Below are 17,867 nucleotides of genomic sequence, written 5' to 3'. Positions count from 1 at the left end.
ATGAATTCAACATTCTTCCTTGCTTACCAAAATACATTATTTCCTTCCCTTGACAAGTCAATATTTATCTGACTGACATAGTTCTGTTGTGTATCATATCTACCTGTTTTAAATTTGGTAGCAATACTTTATGAATGGGCAATAAAATGGCTTGAAGAAAGAAACTGTTTCTCAAGTTTCCTGCCTGGAAAATTTTTATCTTAGCTCAGTTTCTCTGGAAGCAGAATCTGAGATGGAGATTCTCGTTCAAGAGATTTATTTGGAGAAGGAGGGAAGTACAGTAGGGCAGGGGGAGAAAAAAGCAGTGGTATGGACTCAGTTTAGTCTGAGTCCTGCAGAAGCTCTGAGCACAAATGCACCAATTATACTACAGTTGGTACCTCCTTGAGACAAGGGAGGGGCCAGAATCTGAAGAGGAGAGGAAGGAGACAGATTAGCTTCCCATTCGACCAAGGGCAATTCTGGCAACTGTGAGTTATTATGAGCTAATATTTTCATAAGTGGTAAGATGGGCTGATAAAGGGGATCTAAGTAGGACACTGACAGTGTCCACAAAAGTCCATTAATATCAAGATAATCTTTAACTTTTCCAACTTGGTTAACTTCAGATACTTTATCCTTATTTGAAGATGTAAAATTTCAAATAAGTAATAACATATGCAGATTGTGAGGTAGTTAATATATGAATAGATGCAATTAAAAATTACTTTATGCAGAGATGCAACCATTTGGAATGAAGCTCCTTTCTTGCCTTTCTTCTCCCCAAACTGTAGAGCTAAAAAAAAGAAGAAGAAAAGCACTAAAAAGGCCCTTTTCTGTCACATTACCAAACCCTGCTGATGAAAGCATAAATGTGTCAAAGTTCTAGAAGCAATATGGCTATGTCTACCAAAAGCTTTAAAAATATTCATGTCTCAACACAAAAGTCTATTTCTGGTGCTTTTCCTTAAGGAAATAGGCAACTGTGCACAGATACTCACTGCAGCATTGTTTAGTCATTAAAAAAAAAAATAAGCAAAAAATTTAAATGGTAACAAATGTCTACCAACAGGAGATTGGTTACTTAAATTATGAAAGAGTATGCGTACAATGAAACACTGCAATCTTTTAAAATGATGATGCAGATCCATAGAACTGGCATGGGAAGATTGCTCGGATTTATTTTGAGAGAAAAATTAGGCTACAAAATAGTTTGTATATTATGATACTGAGTGTGTATACATGTTTTTAAGTGTGATTGTATTACGGGTGACTATATACATAAAAAATGTTGGGTAGAGTATACACTAAAATATTAGCAATAGTGATCTCTCTATGTGAGATCAAAGGTAACTTTTATGTTCCTCTTTTTAGTTTTTCTATATTGTCTGTGTTTGGGGCAACACTCATGCATTACTTCTGTAATTTATAAAAACAATCTATTCCCACTTTCTTGAAGCAAAGGAATCTATGCAAAGCCAAACTGTTTTACAAACATTTGTGTAGCGCTAACTCATGAAGGTACAAAAGCATAACAACAAAACCCATAGGCAATCTGGAAAAAAAGGGCCAGCTGTCAATATGAAAAACTGATAAAATACTCTCTAGCTTGAGTAGCAACTGTGCTGGGGCAGATGTCATGAAGTTTAATCACTGATGTCCTATTGACATGCCCCAAGCCTTCCAAGTGAATCACTTGACTTCTTTGTACTTCCCCATGGAAAGGGGATACTACTACCTTCCTTTAATTTTTTAAAAGAATTGTAACTGGTTTACAGTACTTGGATTCTCCAGAAGAAAGTATGGTTATTATGAGTAATTTAATTGGGATGAGTCAGAAACTTGGAGGCAAGTCCTTTTTCAGGGGGTCCTTAAAAAATAATGAAAAAGGACATTCTGGACAATTCTCTTCTAGTTCAAAAGAACACAGCACACCCGGAAGAGTCAGAAGATGATTTCCTCTCTCATTCTCTGCCCAAACCACTCTCTGATTTCTTATGACCAGAGAATTACTCATCTGGGAGCCATACACTTATGTGGCCACTGTTTATCAGACTTCTCAGAGGTACTTTAGAAGCTATTAGAATCAAGCAAACGCACTACCTGCAGATTTTCAGGGTCCATACACAATAGATTCCATTTCTCAAGCTCCTCTTGAGGCGGGCCAACAGGATTTCAGGCATGCTTCTGAATTATGTCATCATGTGCTAATGCGGCTGGGAAGTGCTAAATTCTCTCCATTCCCTGGCCATGCCATCAGGAGTCCTAAAGCAGGCAACACGGGACAGGAGTGAGCTTGAAGCTGGGTGTAAGACAAGAGGGTGAGAATGTCAGAAAGTAAGAGGACACATCCCACTTAAAGAACAGCTAGTACAGTTTGCCCCATTGCTACAAGGGCATCTGAAACCAGACTGGCCAGATTTTCTATTTTCCCATAATTTCAATTTTTCAAAAGAAGGAAACCCAAATGTGTACGTGAGAACTTCCAATTTTTTTTTTTTTAATCAGTGTGGACCAAACGTGTTTGAAGACCAGTTCTGCTCAGGAGATGCCAATCTGGCAGCTGTGAACTGTGACAACTGTGTCCCTCTGCTGCTGGCAGTAGTCCAGATGTGAGGGTAATGGCAGCAACCTGGCCTCTGTGTCCTCCAAGGCTTTGTATCACGGTGCAGAAGTCTGAATTGGATCCTGAATCCAGGTAGCCTGTCCATCTCTCTGTTTTGTTTGTTTCCAGAAGACAGTGAGAGTGGAATAGGCACGAGGCTAGTAAGCACAAGTCCTGTTTCCTACCTTACCTTTGCCATTTAGTAGTGTTAAATTAATGAAGCAAGGAGGCCATCAGACTGAGGTGGCTCTAATGCTGTGTGGCAGCCTATGTAAGCAAACAAAATCTAAGTCTGTTAATGCCCCAAGGTTACCAAATCAAAATGCTAAGGACAACCAATCGCAAACAGCCAACTGGGCTTTAGATACAGCTAATCAATAATTTCTTTACTTTGCTTCTACCTTTTTTCTATAAGTCTCTCCCTGAGCTCCTGTGGGTGGAATGCTGTTAACCACTTCTGATTTGGTGCTGCCCAATTTCAATTGCTTTTTCCTCAAATAAACTCTTAAAAATTTTAATATGCCCGAGTTTATCTTTCAACAGTATGTTTGTGAAACTTTAATTCTGTACTTGCTCCTATAAGATAGGGAGAGATTTCCCTTTACATGAATCTAAAAGGGCTAGGACAAGGATTGAGTAAGATAATGTATCTAAAAGTGCTTTGTAAATTACAGACTACTAAACAAGATTGGTTGTTAGTTGGTCAGCAAGTATTTATGGAGTGCCTGCTAAACAGGCATCTGCTACATGCTTGAGGATACACTTGAACAAGTGAGACATAATCTCTGCTCTCGTGAAGCTTACAAAAACCCCATTACTATAATATAAAAGCACTGTGAAAGAGAATTCCAAGATATTTGGGGGATATGTATTAAAGGAGCTTGTTATCTCTCCCAAATCACTTATCAAAACATGGTTTTCTGCTGTCTCTTCAGCTTGGTTAGGTAGAAGATAAAAGCAGGCTGGAGCAGTCTCCTTGAAATCTATCTACCTTAGAGCACCATTTCTCCGAAAAACCACCAGCCAGAGGACGGAAAGGCTAATAAGAGGGGATGACGCAGACCACAGGGATCAAACACAGATATCACAGGAAAGAAGCCAGGATTTTATAAGTGCTGAGGCAGACATGGGTTCCATTCGGAGGCTGAAAAATTGAGGAAGATTTTTCAACTCACCAGTGTTGGTACTGATGTAATTTTCAAAGAGTTTTGCCCGGAGTCTGTTGGACGACTTCTAAAATATAGCCACCACTGTTTCATTAAGAAAGGCTTTGTTCTTTTCAAGCCAGCCACTGATGTTATAAGGCACCTTTGGAAAGGCATGCAGTTCAGGTAACAAAAGAGGTGAATGCATAAGTTACTTAGAAAATTATGTATTCCTTTTAAAAAAATCATAAATTGTGTGGGTCCTTTAATTTTAAATCAGTTTGATGTAACAGTACTGAATAAATACTCCAGAAATCTATGTGTAACCCAAAGAGATTCTCAGGCTTTACCATTTACATTGTGGAAAGAAAGGACGAGAAGGGGAGGGAGGGAGAGGGAGAAAGAATCAGGGAGGGAAAGAAACACCAAGGAGAGGGAGGAAGAAATAGATGACATTTCCAGGAGAAACAATTCACATCAGCCCTCCTTCATAGGCAAGAACAGATGCAATAAAACAACTGTCTCTGACACACAGTGAGCATTCCAAAAACATTATCAATGATATTTTACTATAAATATCATTATAATTAATATTCAAGGATATCAAAGAAGAGATTTACAAGCATATCTAGGTACAACTGGCAGGTCATTTTTAGGTCAAAGTATTATTTTATCCTTCGTCAGTTCTCTTTTTGTGCCATTCAGAATTACTGACCAGAAGCATAAAAGCAGAAAGAAGGGGCATGTGCACGCACACATACACACACACACACTCCAGTGGGGAAATGAGGAGAGGGAGTGAGGGTTATTAGGAATCTTTGTTGGTCATAGTTTGGAGACCATTACTTCACAGTACTCTTTATGAGAGAAGGGGAAAAAAATCTTCAATAAAAAGATCAATTGAAATCACTCGTTCACACAATGTTAAGTTGAAAGGAAGGACAAGTAAGGAAAAGCCCATGTCTTTGATGGTCTCCATAACTTTCTGAAGCTGTCTTACTTTGAGTTGGGGTGACAGAGTCGATTTTGAGATTTTTGACCTCTGTTTTTATAGTATGGGTGTTTCATATCCTAAGTGCTAAAAGGCTACACCAACTTTTTTTCGGGACCTGAGATTTATTTTGTTCATCTCTTTAATCTAAACTTTACTTATATATTATCTAAGGATTTGGGCTGAGTACATTTGAAACAGAGGCAGGAAAATTCAGGGCTGAGGGTCTAGAGGTAACTTACCACTCCTGCACAATGGACAAGGTCAAAGTGAGCTTCATCTTTCTTCTTATTGTCAGGCTTGGGCTTCTGGAAATGAACTGGCTTTCCAAAATGGTTGTCAGAAAGTTTGGTCTTGAAAGTCACATCTGCAGCCTGATGAAACATAACATTCCTCTTCAAGGATGGAAAAGATGCCCATTGGCTGTTGGAGATACAGATGAACAGCAGCTGAAAAAAACACCAGTAAGCAGTATTTTCAGTAGAGGGTCAATGTAAGTTCTTTCCTATGAACCTAATTAGTTGACAAGGAGAAAGGAGCTTCACTACATATAATTAGCCAATCATCCATTCAACAAATATTTATTAAATACCTACTAGGTACCAGGCACCAGCAGGAGCTGGGGATGAAGCCATGAGCCACATTCACAAAGTGTCTGTCCTCAGGGTACTTACATTCTAGTGGAGCAGACAGACAATAAACAAGTAAACACTAAATAAATAACTTAGTTTCCCATAAAGGCTCTGAAGAAATCATGCAAAGTAAAGAGAGAGAATGACTGGGGCTATGTGAGAGCTATTTTAGTAGGAGAGTCCAGTAAAACCCTCTGACCTGAATGAGAAGAGAAAATCCTGAGAAGACCTGTGCACAACTGTACTGGGCAGAAAAATGAAGAGTGCAAAGGCCCTGAGGCAGGAGCACACTTGGCAAATTTCAGGTCCTACCAGAGGCAAGTGTGGACAGAGCAGAGCTAGTCGGAGAGAGTGTGTGGAAGGAGAGATGCAGTACTGGATCCCAAAGGCTTTATAGGCCATGGTAAGACATTTGGATTTTACTTTAAGTGTAATGGGAGGCCTTTGGAGATTTTTTAAGTGATGTGATCTAATTAATACTTGAAAAGGATTATTTGTTTAGGAAGGGGTTGGCAAAGTAAAGCCTATGGGCTAATCCTGCCTATGGTCTGTATTGGAAAGCCGGTGAGCTAATAATGGTTTTTACATGTTTAAAGGGTTGTTTAAAAAAGCAACCAAGAAAGGATATGTGATAGAAAACTGATGACAGCATCAGAAAGCTTTTTCTCTAAAGGGCCATATAGTAAAGCTCTTAGACTTTGTGGGCCACAGAGTCTCTGCTGCTCCTTTGCCATCAACTCAGTCATTTCAGTCCTGAAAGCACTAATTGACGATATGTAAATAAAACAGGTGTGACAATGTTGCATTCAAACTTTATTTACAAAAATAGGCTACAGGCTGACTTTGGCCCACAGGGTCATAGTTTGCTGAACGCTGATCTAGTTGATTGATAGCGTTGGAGACTGTGAGAGGTCACTGAAACGTGATGCTGGTGGAGAGTAGAGCTGAGTCATAGCTTGCTGATGGATAGAACGTGGGGTGTAGTAGAAAGAGGAAGGATGACCAGGTTTTGGTTTGAGCAAATGGGTAGTGGATGCTGCCATTAACCAATATAGGGTATATACAGATGGGGAAAAACAGGTATGGGTGGGGGGGAAAGATGAAGGATTCCTACATTTGCGAATCTATTTGTGGATTTGTATGTTCATTTATCTACTCCACAAACATTTTTGAAATGCCTTCTATGAACAAATCACTGTACCAAACACTTTGGGTTATAACAGAAGAATCAGACATGGGCTCTGGCTGCAGAGCATCTAACTGAGAAGACAAGACATGCACATAATATGTAGACTACAAAGCAAACAGAAAATATCATGAGAGTTCCAAGATAGAACCATGACCCCTTGGTCCAACAACATAGATTTCATGATTCTCTACCAATCCTTTGTACCTAAGAACCACAAATGCTCAGGTTTGGGAGAGACATAGGTCTGGCCCAACCCACCGAAAAGCTCCTTGAATTCCATTTACAATTTCTCTCTAAAAAGTAAGTTAGCCTATGCTTGAATATTTTCATGGAGAAGGAACACACCAACTTCGAGTCAAGGCTCTGGCTGGGTGATATATGAAAGGAAAATTTGTTTGTGGTTTAGAATCCTTTGTTCAAAATTATGCCACTGGAGCATACGAATGGGTCTAATTTGGATTATTACATCCTTGAAGAACATGTTTTTTATCCACCTGAGTCTATCATTCTAATATACGGACTATGGTTTTCTACCTCTTTTGTCTAGTCTCATAGACTTAGAATCTACACTTTATAGAAAATGTATTGAATGACATTCCATCAATAACTCTTGTACTGAAGGGCTCTGGCACATCTTCTTTCCTCCCAAGCATCCAGGTGGGGGATGATGCAGTGAGTAAATATGCAAAGTCTTGCTCCTGGCAGCACTGACCTTGCAAGTTCTTGGCAAAGTGAGAAATGTGGAGGAGAACAAGCAGGAGGAAGGAGAACCTGATAAAACTAAACAATTGAGTCACCGGTACAGGGTCTTAGAGGTGTGGACTCCATCTTGTATTGCATATTTTCCTACCACAGAAATAGTCAACCTTCAGTGAACACTAGAATGAATCATTTAAAAATGTAAGCATCTCCTGGGATGGTGCCTGTTAACAAGAGGGATGTGGCAAAGCCTCACAGGGAGCAGCAGCCCCCATCTCCAGTAGAGCCACCTTCCATACATGAGGACCATCGTGTCCCTGGGGCACCAATGAAGCCATCTTCTGTTTGGAGATGAATGGATGTTTTATGCAAAGCAAGTAGATGTCACAGCTCAAAACGTAACAATTAAACCACTGAGGAGGGAAAAAACGCTATTTCTTCAGGGTCTTCTCTATTTCTCCAATGCTTAGGAAGTATAAAACCCCTAATAAATTTGAGGCCTTCTAGCAAATTAATTTCCAAATAGGTCAGGAAAAAAAGTAATTATGTTCTGTCCCGTAGCATCAATTGTCTTCTAGCACACAGTATATGGTCTAAGTCAGTTGCCCTGACTCTGAACATTAATGCTGTAACCTCTCCTTCTTCAAATCTTATCAATTCTGCCTTCCTCTCTTTTTACATCTGTTACTTTCTTATTATTTCCATGTCTGCTGTCCTGATTCAGGGCTTCTATTTCTCACCTGCTGTAATAGATTCTTAATTGCCCTAACTCTAGCTTTCCTCCCATCCCAGACCCCATACATAAACCCACCAGATTAAACCCAAGCATCTATGACTGCCCCATTGCCCGATGTGGAAACTTCTCTGGCTCCCCATTGCCTAAACAACTGTCAAAATTCATTAAGATCCCTTCACAGCCTGACCCTCCGTTTTTACTTCTAGATACTTCCGTTTGTATACTCCGAGCTCTAAGCAGATTTTGAAATGTGTCCATTGCTTTCCTGTCTCTAAGGCTTTGCTCTTGCCTGTCCCTTCACATGCTCACTATCTTCCTCTTTTCACCTGCTGAAATCATATCCATTTCTTCAGACCCAGTTGAAAATTTACCCCCCTTCCCAGCAGGCCTTCCTAGATTCCTGCAGGCAGAGGTGACCTCTGCTCTTCTGAGCTCTGTGGGCCTTTGTCTGTGCCTTTACTGCATTTATCCTGACACATATTTCTACATTTATTAGACTTACAAATATCCTATTTGACTGCATACATCCTAAGGGCAAGGGCTATTTTTAACAAATGCTTAAGTTTTCCACAGCATTTCATTCAAAGTTTTATAAATAGTAATGTAGTATTAGGCCTAAAATTAAGGTCCAATATTTTGTGGGCTTTGACATCAGGGGAACACCAGGAAAGCCTCAAATGACCTGATCAGGGGTTCCCTTCCCCATGTTCTACAGTGGGTTAGGTCCTCCAGCCATGCAACATTCTTTATCATGGGAACAGGCACAGAGCCTGCTTCTTCTTTTTTTTTTTTTTTAATTTTATTTATTTATTTATTTTTGGCTGCATTGAATCTTTGTTGCTGCACACGGGCTTTCTCTAGTTGCAGCGAGCAGGGGCTACTCTTCGCTGTGGTGCACTGGCTTCTCATTGCAGTGGCTTCTCTTGTTGCGGAGCACGGGCTCTAGGCGTGCAGGCTTCAGTAGTTGTGGCACACGGGCTCAGTAGTTGTGTCTCATGGGCTCTAGAGCGCAGGCTCAGTAGTTGTGGTGCACGGGCTTAGTTGCTCTGCGGGCATGTGGGATCTTCCCGGACCAGGGCTCCAACCCATGTCCCCTGCACTGGCAGGTGGATTCTTAACCACTGCGCCAACAGGGAAGTCCCGAGCCTGCTTATTCTTGAGCAAGGGATTTCAGTTACCTGCAAGCCCATATTCAAACAAGACAATCACATCCTCCAGTGGGAATCAGTGTCACCTCACCCTATTATTACTACAAAGCCCGGCTCCCACAGCTCTCGCTTTTTCATTCTGCTCCCAAGTGTAACTTCCATGTGACCTCACATGGCAGGCAGTGTCCTCCTCCCCCAGGCTGTGAGTATATGTGACTTATAAGCTGCTGTCAATCTCATCTGTCCAGTGTCAGGGGTCATATGTTCAGCCATTCCCATAACACTAGGATAGGAATCCCTCTCTCACCTGTGGAGTGAGGAGGAATTGATCAAAATAAGTAGTTGCTAAATATATTTACTTGTTAAACTTTGGAAACTAGTAAAATTTTGGTCTTATGACATCTTTGCAATTATATCCTCAGTACCTTGAGTGCCAGGATGATGTCTCTGGTTTGTGTTTCTCACAACCCTTAGCAGAGTAGGCCCTGAGGTGACTAAAATCTAGGTCCTCAGCAAATTTCTGTTAAGGAATTGATTGATAGGCGAACACTAAGACATACAGGTTCAAGCTTTGGGACCTGGGCTGCTTTGCTGTGGGCAATAGTTAGGCAGAAAGTAAGAGTTGTGAGCCAAAAAACACAATGTTATATGTTTAAAGAAAATATTCATGTGCATACAAGGGATAACTAACTAGATATTAATGTGATTCATTTTATAATAAAAACACCAGAATTAGCATATCCAAAGAACTCTACTTGGGAGACAACAACAGTCATTGCCAGGATGCTACCAGGATTTAAATATTTTAGAAACTTCTATGGGATATCTGACACCTTTGACTATTGGCATGTGGAAACATCCTGTTGTCTGACCATGGATCATTGCATAGAAACAATCACAAGTTATTTGGGTCAAGTCAGACAAATAAGGTGAAAAATGTGACAAAGTTGGTAATACAGTCTGGACTCGAAAACAGTTAAGATGATCAGTATTAAAGTTAATTTTCTCTCAAAGATAGTGACAATCTAACAATTTATCCCAATCCCTGTCCCATGAGGGACTTTTTCCAAAAGGGCTGAATTGTTGGAAGAAGGACGTAGCCTCTCAAGGTGACTCATTGAAGGGGCAACAGTTTTTAAATATATAATTTTGGATGTATTTGTTTTAAAAAATAATAAAAAGAATCTCTTTACCAATACCTAATGTAAAACCATAAATGTAATCAATGTTAATACTTTGATATGTAAATTATTGATGCTCAAGTTCTAAACAAACTAGAACATTTCAAGTAATCAGATAAGTGTGAGCTAATCCTGTAATAGATCTGTTCACTGCATATGTATAGAAGATTACTGTATGTTTGAAGACCAAATTAACAAAGTTGGTATGAAAATACTTTTTTTTAGTTTGATATAAACTTTTCTGTACCTGTAAAAACACAAAACTTACATGTATGAAAATCTCTCTTTTCCTGATATACACACACACAGATGCATTCTATAAGACATATTACATGTACTGATGTATTTTAGTTCCTTTGAAAACTTCCCATGATGCATTCTGTTTCAAGGAGTGAGTTTGATCATTAATATTTCCTACAAATTTCCTTCACGTACCTGAGCAAAGACAATGATCTTTTCAAAATATAGAATCGTTTCAAGAAACATTTTGGTATTCTGCATTTGCCTGACCTGAACACCTTTGAAATCATTCACAGGAAACCAAAGACTTATCTTTTCCTTCTATCATCTGCTCAGTTTTGTTTCTTTTTTCTCATTTTATCATATCAGTAGAAAGTACAACAGGAAATTACATCTAGGTTGCTAGTGTCTTATTTAGAATAACCTTGTCATAAATAAGATAACAGGCTTCAGATCAACTACAAATCAGCAGCATTCACAGGGCTATTAGGATCTGAATAATGTCTGCATCCCACCTTCCTGCCTGAACACAGTATCTTGTCATAATCAGAGTAAGTAGATATTATAGGTGACAACTGCCCAAAGATAAATCTGCCCCTAGAAGGGGCTCCAGTTCTATTGTTTCATTTCTAATTAGGAAACTATAGCTTTAATAATGCCACCAAATATTTACCAGATCATGGTTAGGTCATTATTATCATTATTTTTAATCAGCTCACAAGCTGGTTCATTATCATTATTTTTTTAATCAGCCTGTCCTCCCCCCAGGAAGTTCACTGGTTATAAAACAAGAAAAATCAATGTGATGTCCACTCCTGTTAGGAATAATGGCTACTATCAAGGAAGATTTAGTTTCATCTAAGTCTAACGTATAAAATGGGTGGGACAGTGATCGATACAATCTGGACCCCACAAAGGACAGTGAAAGGTCAGTCACCCTTGCCCCTTCCTGACAGGATTGCTGAGAATCAGATGTGACAGCACAGCATAGCTTCCTAGACCTGTGTCCAGAATTCACTGCAATCCATGGCTATAGCAAGACACAAGGGCATGTAGCTGCTCACACCCCACCATGGTTGCTCCCTTGGACAAAGCCACAGGAAAAACCATACTGAATTTCCCCAGAAAATCTGGTTTATCTTTTCCAGAACACATGGAAATAGTTCAAAGTAGAGGAACATCATCGAATTCAGAAACCATACACTGCAGCTAATTTACTAATAAGCCATGAAGTATTGTCATAAATTACTTAAACTAACTGGTACTTGTCCAATTAAATGAACAAACTACATCCTTCAAGGTAGAGGCCTTGAGGATTTATGGCAATGGTTTGTTTGCATGCTAATTTGCCAAATTTTGTTAAGCTGCTCTGGGTCTACTCATGCACCTTATGTTAATCAGCCAGGCCCTACAGGGTTCATCTTTTCAGCTCTGTGTTTTTCCAGTCAAGAACAGGACCCTTTTTCATCTCAACAAGCTTCCTCACCTATTAACAGTGGAGGTCATGCGTAAGCAGCAAATGTGTAGCGACAGTGTGAGTTAGAGATGATGGAGTAGGTAACTGACGTGAGAGTTTAGTTGCGATGCCACGGTGCTGCACAAAAAAGAACATTAAGAGAAAATGTGCAGAGCTCTCCTGCCCTATTTCCCATCCCCTTCACAGAGCCTGGGTCCTGACATGGATCAACATGGCAGGCAGGGACAAGTCTTAAACGAAGATGGATGAGGAGAAAAACACGCATCACCTTCTCAATGAGATCTTTGCAGGCTTGCAAGTCCAGGACAAACTCAATGGACACCCAGTCAATGCCTTCTCTCCTCTTTTCCTCTTGCTTCAAAACCAGCATGTGCTGACTGAAGAACTGTTGTAAATTTTCAATGGTAAAATTAATGCAAATTTCTTCAAGGCTGTTATACTTCAAGGCTGTGATTAGGTAGGAAGAAGAGATAAAAATAAAATTGAGAAAATGGTTATTATTGAAGGTGATGGTTAATTAACTTAATTGTGGTGATTATTTCACAGTGTATATGTGCACCAAATCATTAAGTTGTGCTACTTAAATATATACATTTTTTAGTTGTCAAATATAACTCAATAAAAAAATGAAATAAAATTGAGGTCCACTTGCAAAAATGTAAAGAGAAAACCATAACCACTATCATATGTTGGCAAGTAGACCCAATAAGTAAAAATAGCACAATTAAATTCTTACCTCCTTCATCTATACCTGCAAACTAAAGATTATGACAGTCAAATAACACTTAATGATACTACAATTCAAAATCATAAAAGATGTCTTTATTTACCTCTATTTAAGGCTGAATTAATTTCTTAGCACTATTAATTATAATAATAGTTATTGTTATTTGCTACTATTAATAATAGCTTTTTCCAACCAAAGTAACTCTTCAGGTTTGCACAGAATGAATCTCACCATGCTTTGACTAAATTTTCTGAAATTCAATTCACATAGTCTAATCTCCTTGTAAATATACATTGACTTCATTCTTACTAAATATACTTACATTAAGCATCTCAAAACCAACGATGTCAAGAATGCCAATGAAGATTAGCTTCAAGATGGCGAACAAGTAAGACATGGAGATCACCTTCCTCCCCACAAATACATCAGAAATACATCTACACGTGGAACAACTCCTACAGAACACCTACTGAACGCTGGCAGAAGACCTCAGACCTCCCAAAAGGTAAGAAACTCCCCACGTACCTGGGTAGGGCAAAAGAAAAAAGGGAAAACAGAGACAAAAGAATAGGGACGGGACCTGCACCAGTGGGAGGGAACTGTGAAGGAGGAAAGGTTTCCACACACTAGGAAGCCCCTTCACTGGTGGGGACATGAGGTGGCAGGGGTGAAGCTTCAGAGCCACGGAGGAGAGCGCAGCAACAGGGGTGCAGAGGGCAAAGCGGAGAGATTCCCGCACAGAGGATCGGTGCCAACCAGCACTCACCAGCTCGAGAGGCTTGTCTGCTCACCCACCGGGGCGGGCAGGGGCTGCGAGTTGAGGCTCGGGCTTCGGTCGGAGCGCAGGGAGAGGACTGGGGTTGGCTGCGTGAACAAAGCCTGAAGGGGGCTAGTGCGCCACAGCTAGCTGGGAGGGAGTCCGGGAAAGTCTGGAGGTGCCGAAGAGGCAAGAGACTTTTTCTTCCCTCTTTGTTTCCTGGTGCGCGAAGAGAGGGGATTCAGAGCACCGCCTAAATGAGCTCCAGAGACGGGTGCGAGCCGCGGCTATCAGCACGGACCCCAGAGACGGGAGCCTGTGCAGCCTGCCACTGCCAGGGTCCCGTGATCCAGGGACAACTTCCCCGGGAGAACGTACGGGGAACCTCAGGCTTGTGCAACGTCACGCTGGCCTCTGCCGCCGCAGGCTCGCCCCGCACTCCGTGCCCCTCCCTCCCCCTGCCCTGAATGAGCCAGAGCCCCCGCATCAGCGGCTCCTTTAACCCCGTCCTGTCTGAGCGAACAACAGACGCCTTCGGTGACCTACCACAGAGGTGGGTCCAAATCCAAAGCTGAACCCCGGGAGCTGTGCGAACAAAGAAAAGAGAGGGAAATTTCTCCCAGCAGCCTCAGGAGCAGCGGATTAAATCTCCACAATCAACTTGATGCACCCTGCATCTGTGGAATACCCTAATAGACAACGAATCAACCCAAATTGAGGAGGTGGAGTTTGGGAGCAATGATATATATATATTTTTTCCCTTTTTCTCTTTTTGTGAGTGTGTATGTGTATGCTTCTGTGTGTGATTTTGTCTGTATAGCTTTGCTTTTACCATGTGTCCTAGGGTTCTGTCCATCAAATTTTTCTTTCTTTTTTTTTTAGTATAGTTTTTAGCACTTGTAATTGGTGGATTTGTTTTTTGCTTTGGTTGCTCTTTTCTTTCTTTCTTATTTTTTATTACTTTTTAAATTTTTTTATATTTAATAATTATTTTTTATTTTAATAACTTTGTTTTATTTTTCTCATTCTTTCCTTCTGTTTTCTCCCTTTTATTCTGAGCTGTGTGGATGACAGCATCTTGGTGCTCTGGCTAGGTGTCAGATTTGTGCCTCTGAGGTGGGAGAGCCAAGTTCAGGACATTCGTCCACCAGAGACCTCCCAGCTCCACGTAATATCAAACGGCGAAAATCTCCCACAGATCTCATTTTCAACATCAAGACCCAGCTCCACTCAATGAACAGCAAGCTACAGTGCTGGACATCCTATGAAAAACAACTAGCAAGACAGGAACACAAGCCACCCATTAGCAGAGAGCCTCCCTAAAATAATATTAAGGTCACAGACACCACAAAACACACCACCAGACGCAGACCTGCCAACCAGAAAGACAAGATCCAGTCTCATCTATCAGAACAAAGGCACTAGACCCCTCCACCAGGAAGCCTACATAATCCACTGAACCAACCTTAGCCACTGGGGGCAGACACCAAAAACAACAGGAACTACAAACCTTCAGCCTGCGAAAAGTAGACCCCAAACACAGTAAGTGAAGCAAAATGTGAATACAAAGAAACACAAAGCAGATGAAGGAGCTAGGTAAAAACCCACCAGACCGAACAAATGAAGAGGAAATAGGCAGTCTACCTGAAAAAGAATTCAGAGTAATGATAGTGGAGATAATCCAAAATCTTGGAAATAGAATGGAGAATATACAAGAAACTTTTAACAAGGACCCAGAAGAACGAAAGAGCAAACAAACAATGATGAACAACACAATAAATGAACTTAAAACTTCTCTAGAAGGAATCAGTAGCAGAAAAACTGAGGCAGAAGAATGGATAAGTGACCTGGAAGACAAAATAGTGGAAATAACTTCTGCAGAGCAGAATGAAGAGAAAAGAATGAAGATAATAGAGGACAGTCTCACAGACCTCTGGGACAACATAAAATGCACCAGTATTCGAATTATAGGGGTCCCAGAAGAAGAAGAGAAAAAGAAAGGGACTGAGAAAATATTTGAAGAGATTATAGTTGAAAGCTTCCCTAACATGGGAAAGGAAGTAATTAGTCAAGTCCAGGAAGTGCAGAGAGTCCCATACAGGATAAAACCAAGGAGAAACACGCCAAGACACATATTAATCAAACTACTGAAAATTAAATACAAAGAAAAAATATTAAAAGCAGCAAGGGACAAACAACAAATACCATACAAGAAATCCCCATAAGGTTAACAGCTGATCTTAGAGCAGAAACTCTGCAGGCCAGAAGGCAGGGGCAGGACATATTTAAAATGATGAAAGGGAAAAAACTACAACCAAGATTACTCTACCCAGCAACGATCTCATTCAGATTTGACAGAGAAATTAAAACCTTTACAGACAAGCAAAAGCTAAGAGAATTCAGCACCACCAAAGAAGCTTTACAACAAATTCTAAAAGAACTTCTCTAGGCAGGAAACACAAGAGAAGGAAAAGACCTACAATAACAAACTCAAAACAATTAAGAAAATGGTAATAGGAACATACATATCGATAATTACCTTAAATGTAAATGGATTAAATGCTCCTACCAAAAGACATAGACTGGCTGAATGGATACAAAAACAAGGCCCATACATAGGCTGTCTACACGAGACCCATGTCAGACCTAGGGACACATACAAACTAAAAGTGAGGGGATGGAAAAAGATATTCCATGCAAATGGAAATCAAAAGAAAGCTGGAGTAGCAATCATATCAGACAAAATAGACTTTAACACAAAGACTATTACAAGAGACAAAGAAGGACACTAAATAATGATCAAGGGACCAATTGGAGAAGAAGATATAACAATTGTAAATACTTATGAACCCAACAAAGGAGCACCACAATATATAAGGCAAATGCTAACAGCCAAAAAAGGGGAAAATGACAGTAACACAATCATAGTAGGGGACTTTAACACCCCACTTTCACCAATGGACAGATCAACCAAAAAGAAAATAAATAAGCAAACACAAGCTTTAAATGATACATTAAACAAGATGGACTTAATTGATATTTATAGGACATTCCATCTAAAAACAACAGAATACACTTTCTTCTCAAGTGCTCATGGAACATTCTCCAGGATAGACCATATCTTGGGTCACAAATCAAGCCTTGGTAAACTTAAGAAAATTGAAATCATATCAAGTATCTTTTCTGACCACAACACTATGAAACCAGATATCAATTACAGGAAAAAATCGGTAAAAAATACAAACACATGGAGGGTAAACAATACACTACTTAATAACCAAGAGATCACTGAAGAAATCAAAGAGGAAATAAAAAAATACTTATAAACAAATGACAATGAAACCACAACAATCCAAAACCTGTGGGATGCAGCAAAGGCAGTTCTAAGATGGAAGTTTATGGCAATAGAGTCCTACCTTAAGAAACAGGAGGAATCTCAAATAAACAACCTAAACTTACACCTAAAGCAATTAGAGAAAGAGGAACCAAAAAACCCTGAAGTTGGCAGAAGGAAGGAAGTCATAAAGATCAGATCAGAAATAACTGAAAGAGAAACAAGGGAAACAATGGCAAAGATCAGTAAAACTAAAAGCTGGTTCTTTGTGAAGATAAAATTGATAAACCATTGGTCAGATTCCTCAAGAAAAAAAGGAAGAAGGCTCAAATCACCAGAATTAGAAATAAAAAAGGAGAAGTAACAACTGACACTGCAGAAATACAAAGGATCATGAGACATTACTACAAGCAACTCTATGCCAAAAAAATGGATGACCTAAAAGACATGGACAAATTCTTAGAAAAGCACAACCATCTGAGACTGAACAAGGAAGAAATAGAAACTATAAACACACCAATCACAAGGACTGAAATTGAGACTGTGATTAAAAATCTTCCAACAGATAAAAACCCAGGACCAGATGGCTTCACAGGCAAATTCTACCAAACATTTAGAGAAGAGCTAACACCTATCCTTCTCAAACTCTTCCAAAATATAGCAGAGGGAGGAACAAACCCCAAACTCATTCTACAAGGCCACCATCACCCTGATAACAAAACCAGACAAAGATGTCACAAACAAGAAAACTACAGGCCAATATCACTGATGAACATAGATGCAAAAATCCTCAACAAAATACTAGCAAACAGAATCCAACAGCACATTAAAAGGATCATACACCATGATCAAGTGCAGTTTATCCCAGGAATGCAAGGAGTCTTCAATATATGCAAATCAATCAGTGTGATAAACCACATTAAAAATTGAAGAATAAAAACCATATGATCATCTCAATAGATGCAGAAAAAGCCTTCAACAAACTTCAACACCCATTTATGATAAAAATCCTCCAGAAAGTAGGCAA

At 39.9% G+C, this 17,867-nt stretch overlaps 1 protein-coding gene across 1 annotated transcript in view; it reads right to left on the bottom strand.

The window, feature by feature from the left end:
• The window catches only part of MYH15 (myosin heavy chain 15), a 164,827-nt gene that overhangs the window by 91,389 nt on the left and 55,571 nt on the right, over positions 1-17,867 (bottom strand). The window contains 6 exon segments of the mRNA XM_049709855.1: positions 708-775; positions 3,760-3,892; positions 4,963-5,106; positions 5,108-5,143; positions 12,291-12,461; positions 13,072-13,188. Coding sequence (XP_049565812.1) covers positions 708-775; positions 3,760-3,892; positions 4,963-5,106; positions 5,108-5,143; positions 12,291-12,461; positions 13,072-13,188 — 669 coding nt within the window.

Source organism: Orcinus orca, chromosome 5, assembly GCF_937001465.1.
Source record: "Orcinus orca chromosome 5, mOrcOrc1.1, whole genome shotgun sequence".
NCBI lineage: Eukaryota > Metazoa > Chordata > Mammalia > Artiodactyla > Delphinidae > Orcinus > Orcinus orca.
This window is presented reverse-complemented; position numbering and strand designations above follow the sequence as displayed.